Source organism: Coregonus lavaretus (genome assembly GCF_964263955.1).
Source record: "Coregonus lavaretus genome assembly, chromosome: 7".
Lineage (NCBI taxonomy): Eukaryota > Metazoa > Chordata > Actinopteri > Salmoniformes > Salmonidae > Coregonus > Coregonus lavaretus.
Window position 1 is genome coordinate 32,462,994 of NC_139994.1, and position 27,908 is coordinate 32,490,901.

Below are 27,908 nucleotides of genomic sequence, written 5' to 3' on the forward strand. Positions count from 1 at the left end.
ATATTTAACGAGTTTTCAGACCCCCCTAGCGACATATTTTCAAAAAAGCGACTAGCGACTTTTTCTGGTGTTATTGGAGACTTTTGGAGAATGACGTGAAAGCACGTATCGTTCTTACTCTTCTCAACGAGCAGCGGGTGCTTTATTACCCCGTCCCAAAGCACTCACAGGCGGCCCAGTCCTCGCGCTGCAGTCAGAGGAGGAGATGTTCACCCCTCCGCGTCCAGACTGCGCATGCGGGAAGCGGCCGCTGGCTGATCCCGCCCTGGCTTACATTCAGGGCGGGATGTAAATGTATGGTGTTTTTTACTCACTTTTTGTCTCTCCCACAGAGTCCATCAAAATTACATACATATAGCCAATTATGTAAATTAGGTGATGGCGTCATTTAGCGACTTTTAGGACAGCCAATAGCTACTTTCCTTACTGAGGAGTTGGCAACATGGAAGAGGAGGGGGTGGAAAAAGTAAACTACAGTATTGCGGCCAAAAACATTACTACAATTGGAGCGTAATTGGTGAGTTGATTACATTTTCAATATACTTTGAACTACTGGAATGAAGCTAATGTTTTGCATGTTATATAAATAAAATAAAAATTATACACGAACCAAAAATCTTATCAGAATACGCGCTCTGTTTTGGAAATGACAGGGGTTGTTGATTACGTCGCACACACTGGTCGGTAACATTAGCTAGCCTAGAATTTAGTATTTAGCTTCACGTTTGTTTATTAAACTGGAACGCAATATTGTACCAAAACGTACAAATATGTATCCAAATAAATTCGGATCATTGTGGCGCTCATGTCTCCTGCAAAACCTCCAAAGCTAGATATCAGGACTGTTGGGCTCGCGCCGAGGACCCGTTTGTATTTAGTCTTTTTTTTTACAATCCAAACGATTGGCTTCCTAACTCACTTAGTTGTATTCATACTTTTTGACAACTGAGCTAGTTGTGCATTGTTAATAAATGTTATGATGTGTTTAATGAGTACCGTATGTTGTTCAATTTACGAAAACAAACTCTGTCAGTCTCGAGACGAAAACAAAACCTCCGCCTCCCTCCACATGGACGGTACTAAAAGATCAGAACAGCGCCCAGATTGAGCCTCAGTTGCTACTAGTAGCTAGTTAGCTTGACAGATGTAGCGGTAAATTATTCGGTCAGGTAAACAAATCACAAAATTGCCCCATTTTTTATTTATTTAATTACTTATTTTAATTTCTGAGTATTCAATCATTGTTATTAATTCATTTGATTAACATTTATCCACAACGCACTTTCGTCATGGAATAAAGTGTGAGAGAGTTGTTGGTCTGCCAGCAGCGAGGACTGATGACACAGGCAAATGTTACTGTGACAGATATTGAGGAATGCAGTGTAGTATAAAAATGACGGTTAATGCATGGCTTTTGAAAAATGTATTTCTGAAAGTCCAATCATAACTTATTCAATATGACCATGAAAGTGTATCACTTCTTGTGACTGCAAGTTTTTTCTAACTGCAGTTTCTAACCTTTGTCCCTGCAAGTTGTCGTCGTCCCGTACCCCATCCCCCCCTCCCCTTAGGTGAGAAGGGACAATGTTTTACGCCCACTTTGTCCTCAGCAAGCGTGGGCCGCTGGCCAAGATCTGGCTAGCGGCCCACTGGGATAAGAAGCTCACCAAGGCTCATGTGTTTGAATGCAACCTGGAGAGCAGTGTGGAGAGCATCATCTGCCCCAAGGTAAACAAGCTATCATCCATACAGGGCTTCTATTATGTGTTTCTATCATGTGCTTCACTCTCTAGTCTCCACTAGAGTAGTCTCCACTAGAGTAATGCTGCTGTAAGGGTACTTTGACAGACTAGTGTTGCGTGAACCAGTAGAAGAGGGTCAATTTTCAACTCAGTGGCTGTGGGTCAGGGCTTGGCGGATGAGTGTACTAGAGTTGTAGATGTTGATTTGAGGAGAATTATCTTGCCATAGTGGGTAAGTGTATTTCTGAACACAGTGTTAGATTATATTACATTATTTCTTATTCTTTATTTGTCCAGGTGAAAATGGCCCTGCGTACGTCAGGTCATCTACTCCTGGGGGTGGTGAGGATCTACAACAGGAAAGCCAAGTACTTGTTGGCTGACTGTAACGAGGCGTTCATCAAGATCAAGATGGCCTTCAGACCAGGTAATGTATTGGCTAGGGGGCTTGACGGGTCCAACATCTTCTTTGTTGGTTTACATTCAAAACTCGGGAGTTACAGTTTGGCTCAACAGCCATCTCCTTTAAATCTTCATTTTACTGTTAGTTGGTCTTGGCATATACCGTTGAATGTACTAAAATTGGGGCTCCTGAAAAGGGTCCCAATATGAAACTTGTGAGAGGCACACTGGGCTGCTAGACAGTATTAACATTGTTGGTAGATGTTATGGCTGTGTACTATGTGGGATTTAGCTGGCCTGACCCCTGCCTCCATCCCTGTCCTCTCTCAGGTGTGGTGGATCTGCCAGAGGAGAACAGAGAAGCTGCCTACAACGCCATCACCATGCCAGAAGAGTTCCACGACTTTGACCAGCCACTACCAGACCTAGAGTGAGTCCTGCATGTCATCAGAGCCCAACAAGTTTAAATATGTTTTTTGAGATTTGTCATGTAGCATTGATAAGTGCTGTGTCTCCATTGATGTATATGTTCGCATTAAATTAGATTTGTCACATGAGCCGAAAACTACAGGTGTAGTAGACCTTACCGTGAAATGCGTACTTACAACCCTTAACGAACAGTGCAGAGTGAGAAAATATTTGTTAAATAAACGAAAGTTTAATAAAAAGTTACACAATAAAATAACAATAACGAGGCTATATACAGGGGGTACCGGTAATGAGTCAATGTGCAAGGGTACAGGTTAGTCAAGGAAATTGAGGTCATATATACAGTACCAGTCAAAAGTTAGGACACACCTATTCATTCCAGGGTTTTCTTTATTTTTACTATTTTCTACATTGTAGAATAATAGTGAAGATATCAAAACTATGAAATAACACATATTGAATCATGTAGTAACCAAAAAAGTGTTAAACAAATCAAAATATATTTTATATTTGAGATTCTTCAAATAGCCACCCTTTGCCTTGATGACAGCTTTGCACAGGGTTGTGGGTTCGATTCCCACGGGGGGGCAGTATGAAAATGTATGCACTCACTAACTGTAAGTCGCAAAATGACTAAAATGTAAAGGCTTTTCCAATAGTCTTGAAGGAGTTCCCACATATGCTGAGCACATTTTGGCTGCTTTTCCTTCACTCTGTGGACCGACTCATCCCAAACCATCTCAATTTGGTTGAGGTCGGGGGATTGTGGAGGCCAGGTCAACTGGTGAAGCACTCCATCAGTCTCTTTGGTAAAATAGCCCTTACACAGCCTTAAGGTGTGTTGGGTCATTGTCCTATTGAAAAACAAATAATAGTCCCACTAAGCCCAAACCATATGGGATGGCGTATCGCTGCAGAATGCTGTGGTAGCCATGCTGGATAAGTGTGCCTTGATTTCTTAATAAATCACAGACAGTGTCACCAGCAAAGCACCATAACACCTCCTCCTCCATGCTTTACGGTGGGAACTACACATGCGGAGATCATCCGTTCACCCACACCGCTTCTCACAAAGACACGGCGGTTGGAACCAAAAATCTCCAATTTGGACTCCAGACCAAAGGACAGATTTCCACCGGTCTAAAGTCCATTGCTCGTGTTTCTTGGCCCAAGCAAGTCTCTTCTTCTTATTGGTGTCCTTTAGTAGTGGTTTCTTTGCAGCAATTCGACCATGAAGGCCTGATTCATGCAGTCTCCTCTGAGCAGTTGATGTTGAGATGTCTGTTACTTGAACTCTGTGACGCATTTATTTGGGCTGCAATTTCTGAGGCTGGTAACTCTAATGAATTTATCCTCTGCAGCAGAGGTAACTCTGGGCCTTCCATTCCTGTGGCGGTCCTCATGAGAGCCAGTTTCATCATAGCGCTTGATGATTTTTGCGACTGCACTTGAAGAAATGTTCAAAGGTCTTGAAATGAACCAGATTGACTGACCTTCATGTCTTAAAGTAATGATGGACTGTTGTTTCTCTTTGCTTATTTGAGCTGTTCTTGCCATAATATGGACTTGGTCTTTTACCAAATAGGGACATATTCTGTATACCACCCCTACCTTGTCACAACACAACTGATTGTCTCAAATGCATTAAGAAGGAAATAGATTCCACAAATTAACAAGGCACACCTGTTAATTGAAAGGCATTCCAGGTGACTACCTCATGAAGCTGGTTGAGAGAATGCCAAGAGTGTGCAAAGCTGTCATCAAGGCAAAAGGTAGCTACTTTGAAGAATCAAAAATATATTTTGATTTGTTTAACACTTTTTTTGGTTACTACATGATTCCATATATGTTATTTCATAGTTTTGATGTCTTCACTATTATTCTACAATGTAGAAAATAGTAAAAATAAAGAAAAACCCTTGAATGAGTAGATGTTCTAAAACTTTTGACAGGTAGTGTATATTTTTGATTCTTCAAAGAAGCCACCCTTTGCCTTGATGACAGCTTTGCACACGCTTAGCATTCTCTCAACCAGCTTCATGAGGTAGTCATGTGGTCCTCTGTAGCTCAGCTGGTAGAGCACGGCGCTTGTAACGCCAAGGTAGTGGGTTCGATCCCCGGGACCACCCATACACAAAAAATGTATGCACGCATGACTGTAAGTCGCTTTGGATAAAAGCGTCTGCTAAATGGCATATTATAGTCACCTGGAATGCATTTAAATTAACAGGTGTGCCTTGTTAATTTGTGGAATGTATTTCCTTCTTAATGCGTTTGAGACAATCAGTTGTGTTGTGACAAGGTAGGGGTGGTATACAGAAGATGGCCCTATTTGGTAAAAGACCAAGTCCATATTATGGCAAGAACAGCTCAAATAAGCAAAGAGAAACAACAGTCCATCATTACTTTAAGACATGAAGGTCAGTCAATCTGGTTCATTTCAAGACCTTTGAACATTTCTTCAAGTGCAGTCGCAAAAACCATCAAGCGCTATGATGAAACTGGCTCTCATGAGGACCGCCACAGGAAAGGAAGACCCAGAGTTACTTCTGCTGCAGAGGTTAAGTCAATCACAGTTAACTGCACCTCAGATTGCAGCCCAAATAAATGCTTCACAGAGTTCAAGTAACAGACACATCTCAACATCAACTGTTCAGAGGAGACTGCATGAATCAGGCCTTCATGGTTGAATTGCTGCAAAGAAACCACTACTAAATGACACCAATAAGAAGAAGAGACTTGCTTGGGCCAAGAAACACGAGGAATGGACTTTAGACCAGTGGAAATCTGTCCTTTGGTCTGATGAGTCCAAATTTGAGATTTTTGGTTCCAACCGCCGTGTCTTTGTGAGACGCAGAGTAGGTGAACGGATGATCTCCGCATGTTAGGTTCCCACCGTGAAGCATGGAGGAGGTGGTTATGGTGTCAGGGTGCTTTGCTGGTGACACTGTCTGGGATTTATTTAGAATTCAAGGCACACTTAACCAGCATGGCTACCACAGCATTCTGCAGCGATATGCCATCCCATCTGGCTTGCGCTATCATTTGTTTTTCAACAGGACAATGACCCAAAACACACCTCCAGGCTGTGTAAGGGCAATATGACCAAGGAGAGTGATGGAGTGCTGCATCAGATGACCTGGCATCCACAATCACCCGACCTCAACCCGTTTGGGATGAGTTGGACCGCAAAGTGAACGAAAAGCAGTCAACAAGTGCTCAGCATATGTGGGAACTCCTTCAAGACTGTTGGAAAAGCATTCCTCATGAAGCTGGTTGAGAGAATGCCAAGAGTGTGCAAAGCTGTCATCAAGGCAAAGGGTGGCTGCTTTGAAGAATCAAAAATGTATTTTGATTTGTTTAACACTTTTTTTTTGGTTACTACATGATTCCATATGTGTTATTGAGTTTTGCTGTCTTCACTATTATTCTACAATGTTGAAAATAGTAAAAAAAATAAAGAAAAACCCTTGAATGAGTAGTCCAAACTTTTGACTGGTACTGTAGATAGGGGTAAAGTGATTATGCATTGATAATAATAAACAGTGAGTAGCAGCAGTGTAAAAAAAAAAAAAGGGGGGGTCAATGCAAATAGTCTGCGTAGCCCTTTGATTAACTGTTCAGCAGTCTTATGGCTTGGGGGTAGAAGCTGTTAAGGAGCCTTTTGGACCCAGACTTGGCGCTCCGGTACCGCTTGCCGTGCGGTAGCAGAAAGAACAGTCTATGACAATTTTTAGGGCCTTCCTCTGACACCGCCTGGTACAGAGGTCCCTGGATGGCAGGAAGCTTGGCCCCAGTGAGGTACTGGGCCGTACGCACTACCCTCTGTAGCGCCTTGCGGTCGGATGCAGAGCAGTTGCCATACCAGGCGGTGATGCAACCAGTCAGGATGCTTTCGATGGTGCAGCAGTATAACTTGTTGAGGATCTGAGGACCCATGCCAAATATTTTCAGTCTCCTGCAGGGGAATAGGCATTGTTCTGTATGCTCTTACTGATATTGCATAGTGGTAGTGATTTATGTTGTCTTTGCAGCGACATCGACGTAACCAAGCAGTTCACACTGAACCAGAGTCGAGTGGAAGAGATCACCATGAGGGAGGAGGTGGGCAACCTGAGCCTGCTGCAGGAGAATGACTTTGGTACGTAGCCAGGCCTCCCATTCCAATCCTTTCACCATCTCACTCCTCAAACTAAACCTTGGCTGCATCTCAATAGTCTGTAGTGGCTCCTTTCTTCATCTCCTTACCTCATCTGCACTGATATGGATAGGCAATAGCAAATGCTTGGTAGTGGTCTACCATGTTTTTACCATGGTTTCATATATATTGAAATGCACCCATACTCCAGCCTATTCCATCCCATTCCAAACTCCTCCCTTCCTAGTGTGACAAAGCCCGCCACTCATTACTGCTGTACATATACAGTGAGGGAAAAGTATTTGATCCCCTGCTGATTTTGTACGTTTGCCCACTGACAAAGAAATTATCAGTCTATAATTTTAATGGTAGGTTTATTTGAACAGTGAGAGACAGAATATCAACAAAAAAATCCAGAAAAACGCATGTCAAAAATGTTATAAATTGATTTGCATTTTAATGAGGGAAATAAGTATTTGACCCCTCTGCAAAACATGACTTAGTACTTGGTGGCAAAACCCTTGTTGGCAATCACAGAGGTCAGACGTTCTTTTGTAGTTCGCCACCAGGTTTGCACACATCTCAGGAGGGATTTTGTCCCACTCCTCTTTGCAGATCTTCTCCAAGTCATTAATGTTTCGAGGCTGACGTTTGGCAACTTGAACCTTCAGCTCCCGCCACAGATTTTCTATGGGATTAAGGTCTGGAGACTGGCTAGGCCACTCCAGGACCTTAATGTGCTTCTTCTTGAGCCACTCCTTTGTTGCCTTGGCTGTGTGTTTTGGGTCATTGTCATGCTGGAATACCCATCCACGACCCATTTTCAATGCCCTGGCTGAGGGAAGGAGGTTCTCACCCAAGATTTGACAGTACATGGCCCCGTCCATCGTCCCTTTGATGCTGTGAAGTTGTCATGTCCCCTTAGCAGAAAAATACCCCCAAAGCATAATGTTTCCACCTCCATGTTTGACGGTGGGGATGGTGTTCTTGGGGTCATAGGCAGCATTCCTCCTCCTCCTCCAAACACGGCAAGTTGAGTTGATGCCAAAGAACTCCATTTTGGTCTCATCTGACCACAACACTTTCACCCAGTTCTCCTCTGAATCATTCAGATGTTCATTGGCAAACTTCAGACGGGCATGTGTATGTGCTTTCTTGAGCAGGGGGACCTTGCGGGCGCTGCAGGATTTCAGTCCTTCACGGCGTAGTGTGTTACCAATTGTTTTCTTGGTGACTATGGTCCCAGCTGCCTTGAGATCATTGACAAGATCCTCCCGTGTAGTTCTGGGCTGATTCCTCACCGTTCTCATGATCATTGCAACTCCACGAGGTGAGATCTTGCATGGAGCCCCAGGCCGAGGGAGATTGACAGTTCTTTTGTGTTTCTTCCATTTGCAAATAATCGCACCAACTGTTGTCACCTTCTCACCAAGCTACTTGGCGATGGTCTGGTAGCCCATTCCAGCCTTGTGTAGGTCTACAATCTTGTCCCTGACATCCTTGGAGAGCTCTTTGGTCTTGGCCTTGGTGGAGAGTTTGGAATCTGATTGATTGATTGCTTCTGTGGACAGGTGTCTTTTATACAGGTAACAAACTGAGATTAGGAGCACTCCCTTTAAGAGTGTGCTCCTAATCTCAGCTCGTTACCTGTATAAAAGACACCTGGGAGCCAGAAATCTTTCTGATTGAGAGGGGGTCAAATACTTATTTCTCTCATTAAAATGCAAATCAATTTATAACATTATTGACATGCGTTTTTCTGGATTTTGTTGTTGTTATTCTGTCTCTCACTGTTCAAATAAACCTACCATTAAAATTATAGACTGATCATTTCTTTGTCAGTGGGCAAACGTACAAAATCAGCAGGGGATCAAATACTTTTTTCCCTCACTGTACTTGCGAAAACTCATTCTAACATATTCAGTGTTTTTTCCCCTCCAGCTGACTTTGGGATGGACGACCGGGAGATGATGCGGGAAGAGAGTGCCTTCGAGGTGGACATCATCCACGATGCATCAGCCTCCAACCTGCTCCTAGACCCAGAGACCTCGGAGGCCCAGATCCCAGACAAGTCCAACCACCTGGAGTACGACGACCAGTACAAAGACGACTTCGGAGAGGACCCCATGGCTGACAGCGAAGGAGGCATGCTGGGTAAGAAGGAAGGAAGGAAGGAAGGAAGCATAACCTGAGTTGGGCTATGACCAAATTCTGTTATTGGCCACATTAGTCATGGAGAAGGCAAGGACTATGTCCCAATTATATCTCCTTCCTCCTGAAGTGTGCACAGGTGTGGGAGGGAGGAGATATAATTGGGACATAGTCCTTGCCTTCTCCATGACTAATGTGGCCAATCGATTGTTTACATAATAAATGTATCCGGTCTAAAAACCCTGTTTGCTAAGGTAGCCCTGGGGCTTCATTCAATCTGTAGCACTGAAGAGCTGCGCTACATACAGCGCGATAGAAATTTAAAGGCAATGTTCCCGCATCAGTGGAGACTGCAGTTATGGTAAAGCCTTCCGCATGCTTCAGTTCGGCTGGCGCCTAGCTGAATTCGGCTAGATGAACGGAACGAGTGTGATTGCATACTCCCTTAATAAACCTTAGTTAATAGACCTTAGTGTCAATAGTACTGTTCATCCATCTTGAGACGCCGTAGCCAGATCTAATCTAAGATAACTCGAGAAATATGTCATTCATTTTTACGTTGGTGCCGAGGAGATCTTAGTCGCGCAATGTTACATCTAACTAAGATGCAGTATTTCTGAAGTGAAAAAATTTGCATGAAACCGATTTAGTCTCTTGTTGAATGACAACAAACACTTAATTGAAGAGTCCCTACTGTTGACCAGTGACCGACGAAAAGGTGTAGACTTCGGCTACAGACTTCAACTTGCCTCAAGAAGTTTTTGTGTGTGCACGAACAGCCGAAAAAACCCTTGCTGAAGACCAGAAAGAACAAAAACGTCACAAAATGTTGTCAGAATATATGCACAAACTGTTCCAAACTATTTACAATTTCAATTGCGCAATAACTTAAGCGATACAGATTTAATCAAAACCCTGGAGAGAAAAAAAACATTTATATTGTAAAACATTTTTTTACAAATTTTACTCCCTTTTTTCCCCCAATTTCGTGATTACGATCTTGTCTCATCGCTGCAACTCTCCAACGGGAGAGGCGAAGGTCGCGTCCTCCGAAACATGACCCGCCAAGCCGTGCTTCTTAACACCTGCTCGCTTAACTTAATGTGTCGGATGAAACACCGTTCAACTGACGATCGAAGTCAGCCTGCAGGCGCCCGGCCCGCCACAAGGAGTAGCTAGAGCGCGATGAGCCAAGTAAAACCCCACCGGCCAAACCCTCCCCTAACCCGGACGACGCTGGGCCAATTGTGCGCTGCCCTATGGGACTCCCGGTCACAGCCAGTTATGACACATCGAACCCCAGGCTGTAGTGATGCTGCAACACTGTGATGCAGTGTCTTAGAACGCTGCGCCGCTCGGGAGGCCCGTTTGCTAAGGTTTTAAAGACGCTCTATGCAGAATCGCTCCGCCATTTCCTGGTTGCTAAAATTCAAATAGTTCGCCAAATTTCAGTTTATGTGACAAAACATGCAAGTATAGTGTAGAGAATCATTGTACCATCTAACCCGCTGTGAAATATATTTTCCATAACCAAAAATATTGTATTTTCAGCTGTTGAAGCTGGTGTACAAAACTGAAAGTAAAAGACGCAAAAACTAAACTTAAGGACGGGAAGCATACAAATAGCGCACATAGAACAGATACTGTTTTTTAGACTTGCTTTCAATTAATGATAGATCTTTAACTAAAATTTCTATGTGAATTTTGTTAGTTCTCCCAAAAAGTGAATTATTGCAACTTTAACTCCTGCTGAGCATTGCCACTCTCCTGCCTGTTTCTAGTTGACAAGCTCCTCAGTAACGAGGATGGGGGTGGCATTTTTGATGACCCTCCCGCCATCACCGAGAGCGTGCTGAGGCTGCAGGAACACGATGACGAAGATGAATTTGATGCCCTCTCACGTAAGTTGCAACACTTACCATACAGTGGGGGAAAACAGTATTTAGTCAGCCACCAATTGTGCAAGTTCTCCCACTTAAAAAGATGAGGCCTGTAATTTTCATCATAGGTACACGTCAACTATGACAGACAAATTGAGGAAAAAAAATTCCTGAAAATCACATTGTGGGATTTTTAATGAATTTATTTGCAAATTATGGTGGAAAATAAGTATTTGGTCACCTACAAACAAGCAAGATTTCTGGCTCTCACAGACCTGTAACTTCTTATTTAAGAGGCTCCTCTGTCCTCCACTCGTTACCTGTATTAATGGCACCTGTTTGAACTTGTTATCAGTATAAAAGACACCTGTCCACAACCTCAAACAGTCACACTCCAAACTCCACTATGGCCAAGACCAAAGAGCTGTCAAAGGACACCAGAAACAAAATTGTAGACCTGCACCAGGCTGGGAAGACTGAATCTGCAATAGGTAAGGAGCTTGGTTTGAAGAAATCAACTGTGGGAGCAATTATTAGGAAATGGAAGACATACAAGACCACTGATAATCTCCCTCGATCTGGGGCTCCACGCAAGATCTCACCCCGTGGGGTCAAAATGATCACAAGAACGGTGAGCAAAAATCCCAGAACCACACGGGGGGAATGACCTGCAGAGAGCTGGGACCAAAGTAACAAAGCCTACCATCAGTAACACACTACGCCGCCAGGGACTCAAATCCTGCAGTGCCAGACGTGTCCCCTGCTTAAGCCAGTACATGTCCAGGCCCGTCTGAAGTTTGCTAGAGTGCATTTGGATGATCCAGAAGAGGATTGGGAGAATGTCATATGGTCAGATGAAACCAAAATATAACTTTTTGGTAAAAACTCAACTCGTTGTATTTGGAGGACAAAGAATGCTGAGTTGCATCCAAAGAACACCATACCTACTGTGAAGCATGGGGGTGGAAACATCATGCTTTGGGGCTGTTTTTCTGCAAAGGGACCAGGACGACTGATCCGTGTAAAGGAAAGAATGAATGGGGCCATGTATCGTGAGATTTTGAGTGAAAACCTCCTTCCATCAGCAAGGGCATTGAAGATGAAACGTGGCTGGGTCTTTCAGCATGACAATGATCCCAAACACACCGCCCGGGCAATGAAGGAGTGGCTTCGTAAGAAGCATTTCAAGGTCCTGGAGTGGCCTAGCCAGTCTCCAGATCTCAATCCCATAGAAAATCTTTGGAGGGAGTTGAAAGTCCGTGTTGCCCAGCGACAGCCCCAAAACATCACTGCTCTAGAGGAGATCTGCATGGAGGAATGGGTCAAAATACCAGCAACAGTGTGTGAAAACCTTGTGAAGACTTACAGAAAACGTTTGACCTGTGTCATTGTCAACAAAGGGTATATAACAAAGTATTGAGAAACTTTTGTTATTGACCAAATACTTATTTTCCACCATAATTTGCAAATAAATTCATAAAAAATCCTACAATGTGATTTTCTGGAGAGAAAAATTCTCATTTTGTCTGTCATAGTTGACGTGTACCTATGATGAAAATTACAGGCCTCTCATCTTTTTAAGTGGGAGAACTTGCACAATTGGTGGCTGACTAAATACTTTTTTTCCCCACTGTATGCTGTTCCCATAACAATGTTTCGACCAACATGGTCTTAGCCAACTCTTTTGTATTAGTTATTGTATGTTTTTATATAAACTCAGCAAAAAAAGAAATGTCCTCTCACTGTCAACTGCGTTTATTTTTAGCAAACTGAACATGTGTAAATATTTGTATGAACATAACAAGATTCAACAACTGAGACATAAACTGAACAAGTTCCACAGACGTGTGACTAACAGAAATTGAATAATGTGTCCCTGAACAAAGGGGGGGGTTAAAAATCAAAAGTAACAGTCAGTATCTGGTGTGGCCACCAGCTGCATTAAGTACTGCAGTGCATCTTCTCCTCATGGACTGCACCAGATTTGCCAGTTCTTGCTGTGAGATGTTACCCTACTCTTCCACCAAGGCACCTGCAAGTTCCCGGACATTTCTAGCCCTCACCCTCCGATTCAACAGGTCCCAGACGTGCTCAATGGGATTGAGATCCAGGCTCTTCCCTGGCCATGGCAGAACACTGACATTCCTGTCTTGCAGGAAATCACGCAGAGAACGAGCAGAATGGCTGGTGGCATTGTCATGCTGGAGGGTTATGTCAGGATGAGCCTGCAGGAAGGGTACCACATGAGGGAGGAGGATGTCTTCCCTGTAACGCACAGCATTGAGATTGCCTGCAATGACAACAAGCTCAGTCCGATGATGCTGTGACACACCGCCCCAGACCATGACGGACCCTCCACCTCCAAATCGATCCCACTCCAGAGTACAGGCCTCGGTGTAACGCTCATTCCTTCGACGATAAACGCGAATCCGACCATCACCCCTGGTGAGACAAAACCGCGTCAGTGAAGAGCACTTTTTGCCAGTCGTGTCTGGTCCAGCGACGGTGGGTTTGTGCCCATAGGCAACGTTGTTGCCGGTGATGTCTGGTGAGCACCTGCCTTACAACAGGCCTACAAGCCCTCAGTCCAGCCTCTCTCAGCCTATTGCGGACAGTCTGAGTACTGATGGAGGGATTGTGCGTTCCTGGTGTAACTCGGGCAGTTGTTGTTGCCATCCTGTACCTGTCCCGCAGGTGTGATGTTCGGATGTACCAATCCTGTGCAGGTGTTGTTACACGTGGTCTGCCACTGCGAGGACGATCAGCTGTCTGTCCTGTCTCCCTGTAGCGCTGTCTTAGGCGTCTCACAGTACGGACATTGCAATTTATTGCCCTGGCCACATCTGCAGTCCTCATGCCTCCTTGCAGCATGCCTAAGGCACGTTCATACAGATGAGCAGGGACCCTGGGCATCTTTCTTTTGGCGTTTTTCAGAGTCAGTAGAAAGGCATCTTTAGTGTCCTAGGTTTTCATAACTGTGACCTTAATTGCCTACCGTCTGTAAGCTGTTAGTGTCTTAACGACCGTTCCACAGGTGCATGTTCATTAATTGTTTATGGTTCATTGAACAAGCATGGGAAACCGTGTTTAAACCCTTTACAATGAAGATATGTGAAGTTATTTGGATTTTTACAAATTATCTTTGAAAGACATGGTCCTGAAAAAAGGTTTCTTTTTTTGCTGCGTTTATGTCTATATGGTGTGTGTGTGTAGCGGGAGGTCCAGACAGCCCAGACTCAGGCCCAGCAGAGCCCCAGCCCGCCATGCAGGACCAGACAGAGCAGACCACGCTGGTACACAACGAGGAGGAGGCCTTCGCCCTGGAGCCCATCGACATCACAGGTCAGCCCACAACCTCTCACAAACCCTCAACAAATTCTGATAGTCATGTTATGATATTATAACAAACCCGTACTGTTATGTCTGTCACTACATCACATAGACCTACAGTGAGGGGGAAAAAGTATTTGATCCCCTGCTGATTTTGTACGTTTGCCCACTGACAAAGAAATGATCAGTCTATAATTTGAATGTTAGGTTTATTTGAACAGTGAGAGACAGAATAACAAAAAAAAAAAAAAAAAAAAAAATGTTATAAATTGATTTGCATTTTAATGAGGGAAATAAGTATTTGACTCCCTCTCAATCAGAAAGATTTCTGGCTCCCAGGTGTCTTTTATACAGGTAACGAGCTGAGATTAGGAGCACACTCTTAAAGGGAGTGCTCCTAATCTCAGCTTGTTACCTGTATAAAAGACACCTGTCCACAGAAGCAATCAATCAATCAGATGCCAAACTCTCCACCATGGCCAAGACCAAAGAGCTATCCAAGGATGTCAAGGACAAAATTGTAGACCTACACAAGGCTGGAATGGGATACAAGACCATCGCCAAGCAGCTTGGTGAGAAGGTGACAACAGTTGGTGCGATTATTCGCAAATGGAAGAAACACAAAAGAACTGTCAATCTCCCTCAGCCTGGGGCTCCATGCAAGATCTCACCACGTGGAGTTGCAATGATCATGAGAACGGTGAGGAATCAGCCCAGAACTACACGGGAGGATCTTGTCAATGATCTCAAGGCAGCTGGGACCATAGTCACCAAGAAAACAATTGGTAACACACTACGCAGTGAAGGACTGAAATCATGCAGTGCCCGCAAGGTCCCCCTGCTCAAGAAAGCACATGTACAGGGCCGTCTGAAGTTTGCCAATGAACATCTGAATGATTCAGAGGAGAACTGGGTGAAAGTGTTGTGGTCAGATGAGACCAAAATCGAGCTCTTTGGCATCAACTCAACTCGCCGTGTTTGGAGGAGGAGGAATGCTGCCTATGACCCCAAGAACAACATCCCCACCGTCAAACATGGAGGTGGAAACATTATGCTTTGGGGGTGTTTTTCTGCTAAGGGGACAGGACAACTTCACCGCATCAAAGGGACGATGGACGGGGCCATGTACCGTCAAATCTTGGGTGAGAACCTCCTTCCCTCAGCCAGGGCATTGAAAATGGGTCGTGGATGGGTATTCCAGCATGACAATGACCCAAAACACACGGCCAAGGCAACAAAGGAGTGGCTCAAGAAGAAGCACATTAAGGTCCTGGAGTGGCCTAGCCAGTCTCCAGACCTTAATCCCATAGAAAATCTGTGTAGGGAGCTGAAGGTTCGAGTTGCCAAACGTCAGCCTCGAAACCTTAATGACTTGGAGAAGATCTGCAAAGAGGAGTGGAACAAAATCCCTCCTGAGATGTGTGCATGATTAAGTACCTGGTGGCCAACTACAAGAAACGTCTGACCTCTGTGATTGCCAACAAGGGTTTTGCCACCAAGTACTTAATCATGTTTTGCAGAGGGGTCAAATACTTATTTCCCTCATTAAAATGCAAATCAATTTATAACATTTTTGACATGCGTTTTTCTGGATTTTGTTGTTGTTATTCTGTCTCTCACTGTTCAAATAAACCTACCATTATAATTATAGACTGATAATTTCTTTGTCAGTGTGCAAACGTACAAAATCAGCAGGGGATCAAATACTTTTTTCCCTCACTGTATGCCGTAACGTATTCACTTAGGAGCACCACTGCTCTCTTCTTGGAGTTTAGTAGCACTCAAAAGATCTTCAACACTTGCTTGTCCTTCAAGGCATCCCTTCCACCCTGGATCCCACTGCTGCCACAAAATGTCACTATTCACTTACAAGTTATTTTCTCTTTACTCCTCACAGTGAAGGAAACCAAAGCCAAGAGGAAGAGGAAGCTGATTGTGGACAACCTGAAGGAGCTGGATAGCAAGACCATCCGTGCCCAGCTCAGCGACTACTCTGACATCGTCACCACGCTGGACCTTGCGCCGCCCACCAAGAAGCTGATGATGTGGAAAGAGACTGGAGGTGTGGAGAAGCTCTTCACCCTGCCAGCACAGCCTCTCTGGAACAGCAGGCTTCTCAAGGTAACCCAGTAACTGGTCTGGTAGTTAGACAAACAAGGGCTGTGTACTGTATTATTGTGCTCAATCCAGCACCTGGCAATGGCTTTTCTGTCTCCCCCCCCAGATGTGTGCATGTTAGTTCCTGAACCTCTTTCATTAGAGCGTTTCTATATAAGTTTATATTCTCAACAATCAGTTTGTAAGGGCCTAATGTAGCCACTACTTTTAGGGGTTTTGTGCATTGTTGTTTCTACCTAGCCTCTTTATTTTTTCAACAGACTATCCTCTCTCTCTTCCCCCCCCCCCTCCTCTCTCTCTCCCCCTCTTTCTCTTTCTGTAGACGTTCACCCGCACCCTAACCCCCCTGGTGCCAGACGAGATGAGGAAGAGGAGGAAGGGAGGTGAGGCAGACAGCCTGAATGAGTTCCTGAAGGACCTGGAAAACCCTGAGGTGCCCAGAGAGGAGGCTATGCAGAGGGACATCATTGGTGAGATACTCCACTCAGTTAAAACACAACCGAATGGCAACAGTATATTCCTCTACAGTAGATGCCATTATAGGCTAGAGGGCCAACTCTCAGCATGGATATTATATCAAGACATAGGCTAGTATTCAAAGTAGACACGTGGATACATTCAAAGTAGTACACATTTAAAGTAGTACAATTTGAATTTCTTCAACACCAGTGGAGCAGACAGACTCCCAATCTGACATAAGCACTTCATCCGATCCTCATCCATAATACTAATGTCCTTGTACTCAATACATTTATTTGATTACTGCAGTTTAATGTTCTTTCTATGTGTAATTGTATGTGCTCCAGACCAGACCATCCTGGAGGAGCCCAGTGTGCTGCAGGCATTGGCCATGGAGGGAAGCAGGACCACCCTGGACGAATCAGTCATGCCCCCACCCTCCTCCATACATGGCCAGCAACGCAAGGCCCAGGACACAGAGCCAGCCTTGCCCGTGAGTGCCTCTTTCCTCCTCTCTTCGCTCAAGCCCTGTTTAACTATGGCTAGGGAAACTTTCAAAGGCAGTTTGTCAAGCATACAAGGCTTTTGGGGGTTTGATATTGTATCCACTGGGAGATCTCATTAGTGCTTTTTCATAGCAGAAGTTTGACCTGCTTCTACCTTTTGCCCATACTCAACCCCCTACTCACTCAAACATTCTTCTTCTCTCTCCATCCAGATGGGTACTCTGGAACAGGCAGCCAACCATTCAGGTGTGTCCCAGCAATTGGACATGACGGTGGAGCTGCCCCCTGAGGACAGCACCAACCTCAGCCAGTTCCCCGAGCTGGACCTGATAGGGGAGAAGACGGACAAGAAGGATGGAGAGGACGACTCAGATGAGGAGGTGAGATGGAGACAAAGATGGGCCAGAGGTCACCTCCAACCCTGGTCCTGGAGAGCTACAGGGTGTGCAGACTTGTGTTCCAAGTAAGCACTAAACAGCTGATGGAATTGTGTGTGTTAGTGTAGGGCTGGAAGAAAATCCTGCAGACAATGTGGCTCTCTTTGACCATGACTGGTGACCACTGATCTATTCTGTTTATGTTCCTTTGGAAGCTAAATATGTACAGTGGCTTCAGAAAGTAGTCACACCCCTTGACCTTTTCCACATTTTGTTGCGTTACAGCCTGAATTTAAAATAGAAAGAAAAAAAAAATATTTGTATTATATATATATATATATATATATATATATATATATATATATATATATATATATATATATATATATATATATATATATATATATATATATATATATATAGTACCAGTCAAAAGTTTGGACACACCTACTCATTCAAGGGTTTATCTTTATTTTTACTATTTTCTACATTTTAGAATAATAGTGAAGACATCAAAACTATGAAATAACACATATGGAATCATGTAGTAAACAAAAAAGTGTTAAACAAATCAAAATATATTTTATATTTGAGATTCTTCAAATAGCCACCCTTTGCCTTGATGACAGCTTTGCACACTCTTGGCATTCTCTCAACCAGCTTCACCAGGAATGCTTTAACAATAGTCTTGAAAGAGTTCCCACATATGCTGAGCACTTGTTGGCTGCTTTTCTTTCACTCTGCTGTCCAACTCATCCCAAACCATCTCAATTGGGTTGAGGTCGGGGGATTGTGGAGGCCAGGTCATCTGATGCAGCACTCCATTACTCTCCTTCTTGGTAAAATAGCCCTTACACAGCCTGGAGGTGTGTTGGGTTATTGTCCTGTTGAAAAACAAAAGATAGTCCCACTAAGCCCAAACCAGATGGGAAGGCGAATCGCTGCACAATACTATGGTAGCCATGCTGGTTAAGTGTGCCTTGAATTCTAAATAAATCCCAGACAGTGTCACCAGCAAAGCACCCCCACACCATAACACCTCCTCCTCCATGCTTCACAGTGGGAACCAAACATGCGGAGATCATCCGTTGACCTACTCTGCGTCTCACAAAGACACGGCGGTTGGAACCAAAAATCACAAATTTGGACTCATCAGACCAAAGGACAGATTTCCACTGGTCTAAAGTCCATTGCTCGTGTTTCTTGGCCCAAGCAAGTCTCTTCTTCTTATTGGTGTCCTTTAGTAGCGGTTTCTTTGCAGCAATTCGACCATGAAGGCCTGATTCACACAGTCCCCTCTGAACAGTTGATGTTGAGATGTGTCTGTGACTTAAACTCTGTGAAGCATTTATTTGGGCTGCAATTTCTGAGGCTGGTAACTCTAATGAACTTATCCTCTGCAGCAGAGGTAACTCTGGGTCTTCCATTCCAGTGGCGGTTTCATCATAGCGCTTGATGGTTTTTGCGACTGCACTTAAAGAAACGTTCAAAGTTCTTGAAATGTTCCGTATTGACTGACCTTCATGTCTTAAAGTAACGATGGACTTTCGTTTGTCTTTGCTTATTTGAGCTGTTCTTGCCATAATATGGACTTGGTCTTTTATCAAATAGGGCTATCTTCTGTATACCCCCCCCCCCCCCCCCCCTACCTTGTCACAACACAACTGATTGGCTCAAACGCATTAAGAAGGAAAGGAATTCCACAAATTAACTTTTAAGAAGGCACACCTGTTAATTGAAATGCATTCCAGGTGACTAACTCATGAAGCTGGTTGAGAGAATGCCAAGAGTGTGCAAAGCTGTCATCAAGGCAAAGGGTGGCTATTTTGAAGAATCAAAAATATATTTGTTTAACACTTTTTTGGTTACTACATGGTTCCATATGTGTTATTTCATAGTTTTGGTATCTTCACTATTATTCTACAATGTAAAAATTAAGAAAAACCCTTGAATGAATAGGTGTCCAAACCTTTGACTGGTAGTGTATTTTTTTGTTGTTGTATTTTACCCCCTTTTTCTCCCCAATTTCATGATATCCAATTACGATCTTGTCTCATCGCTGCAACTCCCCAACGGGCTCGGGAGAGGCGAAGGTCGAGTCATGCGTCCTCCGAAACATGACCCGCCAAACCACGCTCGTTAACACCTGCCTGCTTAACCCAGAAGCACCAATGTGTTGGAGGAAACACTGTTCAACTGACGACCAAAGTCAGCCTGCAGGCACCCGGCCCACCACAAGGAGTCGCTAGAGCACGATGAGCAAAGTAAAGCCCCCACGGCCAAACCCTCCCCTAACCCGGACGACGCTGGGCCAATTGTGACTCCCGGTCCCGGCCGGTTGTGACAACCTGGGATCGAACCCGGGTCTGTAGTGACGCCTTAGACCGCTGCGCCACTCGGGAGGCCAGTAGATAAACATTTTTTACAAATATTATCACTGGCCTACACACAATACCCCATAATGTCAAAGTGGAATTATGTTTTTGTATTTATTTTACAAGTTACTTGAAAAGTAAAAGCTGTAAAGTCTTGAGTCAATAAGTATTTAATCCCTTTGTTATGGCAAGCCTAAATAAGTTCAGGAGTAAACATTTGCTTAACAAGTCACATAATAAGTTGCATGGACTCACTCTGTGTGCAATAATAGTGTTTATCATGATTTTTAAATGACTGCCTTATTTCTGTACCCCACACATAAAATGATCTGTAAGGTCCCTCAGTCGAGCAGTACATTTCAAACACAGATTCAACCAGGGAGGTTTTCCAATGGCTCGCAAAAAAGGGCACCTATTGGTAGATGAGTAAAAGTAAAATAAACCAGACATTGAATATCCCATTGAGCATTGTGAAGTTATTAATTACACTTTGGATGGTGTATCAATACACCCAGTCACTACAAAGCTACAGGCGTCTTTCCTAACTGTTTCCGGAGAGGAAGGAAACCGCTCAGGGATTTCACCATGAGGCCAATGGTGACTTTAAAACAGTTAGAGTTTAATGGCTGTGATAGGAGAAAACGAGGATTGTAGTTACTCGACTATATTAACCTAATTGACAGTCAAAAGAAGGAAGTGTCAAGTTGCGTCAATTCAAATCTGGTATTAGGAACAAAAGAGGTCAATACACGTCTTCTAAATAGACTAGTATTTTAATTAATGCAAAACCTTCAATGGTAAATATGATGTTCGTATATACGGGTCCACTGAAATACCACGCAGGGCACTCCGAGAACTAATCCATTGTTACAGGTTCTTCTTCAAATACTCTGACAGAGATATTTCCCACTCCCTGCTGGCCAATCAGAGTAGAGACTGAGCGTGGTTTAGACTTACTCAGCCAATCCGTTGGCGCACCGGCTGGTCCCCCCCTCTTGGCGCTCCACCGTTGCACACTGTTGCCAGGCATAAGTTCTTATCATAACAACCTGTAGAGCCAGCTCCCATAGACACCATTCCTACGTCCAAGGACGGTTCACAGATCACAAAGAAGCAGTGTAGTCTAGTATTTGGAGACACAAATTCTTATCTTCCCCTACTCCCTAAAACAGCTCCTCACATTAATCACAGCATGTTAGGTGAAACAATTTATATCAGTACAGTACAGACCTTTTTTATGCTTTAATCATTAATGCATTCTTTCTAAGTTAGTCATCCCATCCATTTATGAGAATAATAAATCCCCACAGAAGCCTGTACAGAATAAAAAATATTCCTGTTTGCAACAAGGAACTAAAGTAATACTGCAAAAAATGTGGCAAAGCATTTAACTTTTTGTCCTGAATACAAAGTGTTGTTTGGGGCAAATCCAATGCAAGCATAGTGGTGGCTGCATCATGTTATGGGTATTCTTGTAATTGTTAAGGACTGGGGAGTTTTTCAGGATAAAAAAGGAACAGAATGGAGCTAAGCACAGGCAAAATCCTAGAGGAAAACCTGGTTATCTGCTTTCCACCAGACACTGGGAGATGAATTCACCTTTCAGCAGGACAATAACCTAAAACACAAGGCCAGATCTGCACTGGAGTTGCTCACCAAGAAGACCGTGAATGTTCCTGAGTGGCCGAGTTACAGTTTTGACTTAATTCTGCTTGAAAATCTATGGCAAGATCTGAAAATGGTTGTCTAGCAATGATCAACAACCAATTTGACAGAGCTTGTATAAAAACATGCACACAGCCATGCAATCTCCATAGACAAACATTGGCAGTAGAATGGCCTGTACCGAAGAGCTCAGTGACTTTCCAACAAGTAAATTAGTTACATTTCTGCCCTGCTAGAGTTACCCCGGTCAACTGTAAGTGCTGTTATTGTGAAGTGGAAACATCTAGGAGCAACAACGGCTCAGCCGCGAAGTGGTAGGCCACACAAGCTCACAGAACGGGACCGGCAAGTGCTGAAGCGCATAGTGCTTAAAAAACCGTCTGTCCTTGGTTGCAACACTCACTACCGACTTCCAAACTGCCTCGGGAAGCAACATCAGCACAAGAACTGTTCATCGGGAGCATCATGAAATGGGTTTCCATGGCCGAGCAGCCGCACACAAGCCTAAGATCACTGCACAATGCCAAGTGTTGGCTTGAGTGGTGTAAAGCTCGCCGCCATTGGACTCACTCTCTGGAGTGATGAATCACGCTTCACCATTTGGCAGTCCGACGGACGCATCTGGGTTTGCCGGACGCCAGGAGAACGCTACCTGCCCCAATGCATAGTGCCAACTGTAAAGTTTGGTGGAGGAGGAAGAGTGATTTGGGACTGTTTTTCATTGTTCGGGCTAGGCCCCTTAGTTCCAGTGAAGGGAAATCTCAACGCTACAGCATACATGACATTCTAGACGATTCTGTGATTCCAGCTTTGTGGCAACAGTTTTGGGAAGGCCCTTTCCTGTTTCAGCGTGACAATGCCCCCGTGCACAAAGCGAGGTCCATACAGAAATGCTTTGTCGAGATCGGTGTGGAAGAACTTGACTGGCCTGCACAGAGCCCTGACCTCAACCTCATCGAACACCTTTGGGATGAATTGGAAGTCAGACTGCGAGCCAGGCCTAATCGCCCAACATTGACGATGTGTATTTCTGTATTTCATTTTCAATAAAATTGTCTGTAGATGGGTGAGGGGGAAAAAAATATATTTAATCAATTTTGAATTCAGGCTGTAACAACAGAATGTGGAATAAGTAATGGTGTATTAATACTTTCTGAAGGCACTGTAGGCCTAGGAGTACGCAGAAGAATGTCTCTTACTTTACTGTCTTGCGTTGCTTGTATATTGTCTTAAGTGTATTATTTATGTAGAGTTAATGTTATGTGTGTTCCATGAAAGGATGAGGAAGGTCAGGCCGGGGACCAGGACCGAGAGGAGAGGAGATGGAACAAGAGAACTCAGCAGATGCTCCACGGCCTGCAGGTATGTCATAGGAGAGGTTCTACGAGAGCACTGAGAACTCGACTAATTGTTGTGACCCACCAAGTGAACAACCCCAACATTTCTAACCAGAATCGGGTCTTAACCGTGACGTACCTGTTCTCTCCATCCCTTCAACAGAGGGTGATGGCCAAGACGGGGGCCCAGCAAATTAGCCTGCTGGATCTGTGCAGAAACAACAACAACAAGAAGCAGGCTGCAGCCAAGTTCTACAGCTTCCTGGTTCTGAAGAAACAGCAGGCGGTGGAGCTCAACCAGACTGAGCCCTACAGCGACATCATCGCCACCCCTGGAGCCCGCTTCCACCTCATCTAGAGACATGACACTGGCTGCTTTTACTCTAAAACTGTTGTTTTTTGTTTGTTTGTATAGGAAGTTATTTAGTTCTGACCCTGTGCTTTTTTTTTTTTACCTACACTGGACAAAAATGTAAACGCAACAGGCAACATTTTCAAATCTATGGATTTCACATGACTGGGCAGGGGCACAACCATGGGTGGGCCTGGGAGGGCATAGGCCTACCCACTTGGTAGCCAGGCCCACCCACTGGGGATCCTGGCCCAGCCAATCAGAATGAGTTTTTCCCTACAAAAGGGCTTTATTACAGACCGAAATACTCTTCAGCACACCCTCCACCTGCAGGTGAAGAAGCCTGGGCTGGCGTGGCTACACGTGGTCTGCGGTCGAGGCCGGTTGGATATACTTCCAAATTCTCTAAAACGACGTTGGAGGCGACTTATGGTAGAAAAATGTATATTGAATTCTCTGGCAACAGCGCTGGTGGACATTCCTGCAGTCAGCATGCCAATTGCACGCTCCCTCAAAACTTGAGACATCTGTGGCATTGTGTTGTGTGACAAAACTGCACATTTTAGAGTGGCCTTTTATTGTCCCCAGCACAAGGAGCACCTGTGTAATGATCATGCTGTCAGGTGGATGGATTATCTTGGCAATGGAGAAATGCTCACTAACAGGGATATAAACAAATTTGTACACAAAATTGGAGAGAAAAAAGCATTTTGTGCATATGGTAAATGTGTGGGATCTTTTTTATTTCAGCTCATGAAACCAACACTTTACATGTTGCATTTATATTTCTGTTCAGTATATGTGATTTTCTATATTATTTTTTTTAAAGGTCAAGTGGTGGTTGGGGGGGGTGAAGTAACTGAATGTTATGATTGGTGGGAGTATTGTATGCCTTCTATCTTTGGCTTTTGTTATCCAGTGAAAGCTCTTTGTTTTGATAGAATGCGAGTGATAATCCAATCAGATGTTGCATTCAGAGGTTTCTTTTCCCTCCCATAAAAAAAATTAAGTTCTCATGTTCTATACCCTTTAGCCAAAAGGAGCATGTAGTACTGGGCAAGTTTCTGAAATGCAACTGAATTGCATACACCAGCAATCTTTTTTTAGCAGATGCTCTTATCCAGAGTGACTTACAGTTAGTGAGTGCATACATACTTTTTTTATTACTGGCCCCCCCGTGGGAATCGAACCCACAACCCTGGCGTTGCAAACGCCATGCTCTACTACACTAACCTGGAAGACGCTGGGCCATGGGTCTCCCAGTCGCGGCCGGCTACGACTGAATTCGAACCAGGATCTCTAGTGGCACAGCTAGCACTGCGATGCAGTGCCTTAGTCTCCCGAGTGGCGCAGTGGTCTATCTAATCTTCATCTTGAAGACCAACAGTAGCTTAGTAGCTTCAAGCATTCCAATGGGTTAGTTCTTATAATTCTGTGTTTATAAGTGCTTGAGTCTCTGACTGTACTCTCTTTTCAAATATCTGCAGACATTTAAAATATGTCTCCATTGTTGAGGTGATTTGAGGATCATGTAGATTTTAAAAATAGAAACTATTATTACATGTTCCATTTTGAAATATATTTTATTCAAAGTCATTTTTTATGGTATTTCTTTAATAATTACCTTTGTTTAAGTCACATACTGTGACAATGAAAATACTCGTATCAACTATCTATTGCAGATGTTAATGGTTTGGTCAGAATTAGACTTAGTTAAGGCTGCATCTTTCACATCAGATATTCTAAGCTATCATTTTCATCACAATCTCTAAATATTAAGACGACTGTCACTCAGCCCAGTGGGTGTCAGGAAACTACATTTCATTTAACTTTGATGCAGCTGAATGTCAAGCAATCTCTGGTATATAGAGAACTTTCATTTGGTATTTATTAATAATCTAAAACAGTTTTGATGCAATGATAACAATTAGTGGTCCTCTGTAGCTCAGCTGGTAGAGCACGGCGCTTGTAACGCCAAGGTAGTGGGTTCGATCCCCGGGACCACCCATACACAAAAATGTATGCACGCATGACTGTAAGTCGCTTTGGATAAAAGCGTCTGCTAAATGGCTTATTATTATTATAGTGGGAAACATCACCACAATTCACTTATGTGCATAGGTGTTTGGACTCAACTCGTTGCAAGTCATTCTTCGATAGCTTGAACACGATATTGCTCGTCTTATGGTTCATAGCTGCAGAGCACAAGAAGCAGATTTATAATAATTCTGACTGTCCTTTACAATGAATGCATTGTTTTGATATCCATCGACTCCCTCTGAAATTGTATGTCATGTAATATTTCGGTGCATCCTTTCTTTTGAACTATGTGCTGGTAAACTTGCTTTTTCCTTTTTGTATAAAACCCAAAACTACATCTTGTAGATACTGTTGCTAAAGTGTATTCTTACACATTGAGACTGTTTTATGATGCCATGCCTGTAGTCCTGAGCCCCAGCAACTGATGTAACTTTTCTAATAAAATGAATACTGTGTTAACAGTTCATGTCAATGACGATCCTTTTCATAGTTGGTTCATTGAGCCAGCGAATTGGGTATTACATTTACATTTTCGTCATTTAGCAGACGCTCTTATCCAGAGCGACTTACAAATTGGATATAATGGCCTTACTATAATAATAATGACTTAGAATATCAATACCTTATGGTATTCAAAAACAAGATTGTGAACTGTTTGTGGATACATCTTTAGAAACATGACATCATGAAAAGTGACAATACAAAGACTGAATTCATCCCCCCCCCCCCCCCCAAAAAAAACCCCAAAAGCAACTGCAAGTGCCCCCTTTTCCATACTGGGTAATTACAAGATAATAAATTAAAGACTCCATGGATACCCACTCACTCACTCAGCAATAAGTAAAAACAAAGGGAGAGGGAAATTATTGACAGTTCAAGCCACAGCAACAACAAAAAATCTTCACATTGTGTTTTATCTAGGAAAAACTGAGGTCCTAAGGAATCTCACAAATACCATAGCAGGTGTCCTGTGTGGCTAATATGACATATCATGCTGCTTATCTTTCATAAAGTCAATACCATCATCATGCCATAAAATATTATGTTATCATTAAATAAGATGATTGATCATGCCTTTCAACTTTGCATTATTAACTGTCTAATAAATATTCAAAGTTGTTCACCACATTTGTTACTATAAATAAAGTAACTTCGTTGTATTTTGCATTGCCTAAGGTTCGCATGAAAACATCATTATTATTTAGAATTATTGCAAAGATGCTGTAGGTAACTGCCAAAATAAAGGAAACATAAAAATAAAATAAAAGACTGAATTCATTGTGTTGATGTTCTCCAAACATTTGAAGTTGGAACTCTTGAATTCCAATGAAAATGCCATTGATCTGGCAAATACAGAGCAAATGTGTTTACTAAAGATCTAAACGGTCATTTATCTATAAAAAATATGTATACATTTTATATTCAGCCTTTGGGAATCAGCTCTTATTACTTCCCTCATAAACAAGTCTCTTCCCACCACACTAGGGGTTTGGGGGTGGTTTGAGGGATGGACCCTCCCCACCCTCTGGCTTGCTGCGTTTCCTTTGCCGGTTCCGTTTCTTCTTCTCGCCCTCAGTCTTAAGCGGTTGCGTCGGTGGCTGTTTTTTCTTCTTCTTCAGGCAGCTGAGTGGGTTAGGATTGGAGATTTTCCTCTTACGCTTCTTGCCCCGGCGCTCTCCATCCTGCCCGATCCCCTGCACCTCCTTCAGGCTGTTGATGCTCTGCTGCTGGGCTGGTGTGACCATCTCTCCCAGAGCCACAGCCTGCACATGGTTCACCGAGCACGGGCTGGGCTTGTCCAACACTATGGTGTTGAAGATGATATACAGAAGAGGCACGCCTGGGATCTTCTTTAGGCCTGCTGTCACCTCTTGGTCCTGGAAATTAAACATCAGACAGGAAGAGGTGAATCAATGCATTTGGTCTAGACTGGATGTATGCAGCTAGGTAGGTGGCACTATTGGTTGTTGATCCTGAGGAGACGAGTGTCTAGCACATTGGCCGTGTTCCTCTGCTCAAGCGTTGCTGACGCATGCCAAAACTACCACGCCTAGATACGTAAAATACCTATCAGCTAACCACATGGTCGTGTTCCCCTGCTCAGAAGTTGCATGCATCAACCAATGGTTGCGTGCCACGCCATCGAGGGCACCAGATTGCTATAACATATGATCTGGATAGCTGATACCTATCCAGGCGTTGTAAGATCTGGCATGCATCAGCAACGTCTGAGCAGAGGAACATGACCCCATGTTATAGCAATTTGGCAGTTGATGACGCGGCATGCAACCATTGGTTGACTCATGCAAGGTCTGAGCAGGGAAACACGACCATTGATTGACCCAGGTAAGTAAAGGTACGACCTAACACGTACCTGTGTGGCAACAAAGTAGTGGTGAGGATTGGTCCCTTCCAGCATGGACAGCAGACACTCTGACGCAGATACAGGGTTCTTGAAATGCTTGCAGTTCCTAACCTGATACCGCTGCAGGATGAGTTTGGCACCATAGAGGTCCTTCAGCGATTCAAGTTCCTTCAGCGCACAACTGTAGGACATAAGGTTTAAAAAAAACTGTCGTTGGGTAAAACTCATGACAGTGTGACATT

At 43.7% G+C, this 27,908-nt stretch overlaps 2 protein-coding genes across 3 annotated transcripts in view; one reads left to right on the forward strand and one right to left on the reverse strand.

Annotated features, from left to right (window-relative positions):
- On the forward strand, positions 1–26,028 carry LOC311132646 (double-strand-break repair protein rad21 homolog A-like). 2 transcript variants are annotated; one of them, XM_084165908.1, is made up of 14 exons: positions 1–517; positions 1,534–1,728; positions 2,040–2,169; positions 2,475–2,574; positions 6,608–6,714; positions 8,653–8,865; positions 10,644–10,763; positions 13,956–14,084; positions 15,970–16,193; positions 16,513–16,660; positions 16,997–17,142; positions 17,368–17,535; positions 22,851–22,934; positions 23,073–26,028. In XM_084165908.1, the coding sequence occupies exons 2-14, from the start codon at positions 1,585–1,587 to the stop codon at positions 23,265–23,267; spliced, it is 1,908 nt and encodes a 635-aa protein (XP_084022034.1). In that variant the 5' UTR covers positions 1–517; positions 1,534–1,584; the 3' UTR covers positions 23,268–26,028. The 2 variants fall into 2 exon arrangements, with proteins under 2 accessions (XP_084022034.1, XP_084022035.1); XM_084165909.1 differs by having other exon boundaries at positions 1,572–1,728.
- The window catches only part of LOC311132650 (rRNA-processing protein UTP23 homolog), a 2,452-nt gene continuing 497 nt past the window's right edge, over positions 25,954–27,908 (reverse strand). Inside the window, exons 2-3 of the mRNA XM_084165913.1 lie at positions 27,676–27,847; positions 25,954–27,178 (exon numbers count right to left, since the gene is read on the reverse strand). Coding sequence (XP_084022039.1) covers positions 26,783–27,178; positions 27,676–27,847 — 568 coding nt within the window. The 3' untranslated portion in view covers positions 25,954–26,782. The remainder of the gene's footprint in view (positions 27,179–27,675; positions 27,848–27,908) is intronic.

Excerpts from the sequence above, each read along its gene's own strand:
- LOC311132646 (XM_084165908.1), top strand. The coding sequence starts at position 1,585 with ATGTTTTACGCCCACTTTGTCCTCAGCAAGCGTGGGCCGCTGGCCAAG. Across the intron at positions 2,575-6,607 it reads CAGCCACTACCAGACCTAGA|CGACATCGACGTAACCAAGC; the intron begins GTGAGTCCTGCA and ends TTGTCTTTGCAG. Across the intron at positions 6,715-8,652 it reads GCTGCAGGAGAATGACTTTG|CTGACTTTGGGATGGACGAC; the intron begins GTACGTAGCCAG and ends TTTCCCCTCCAG.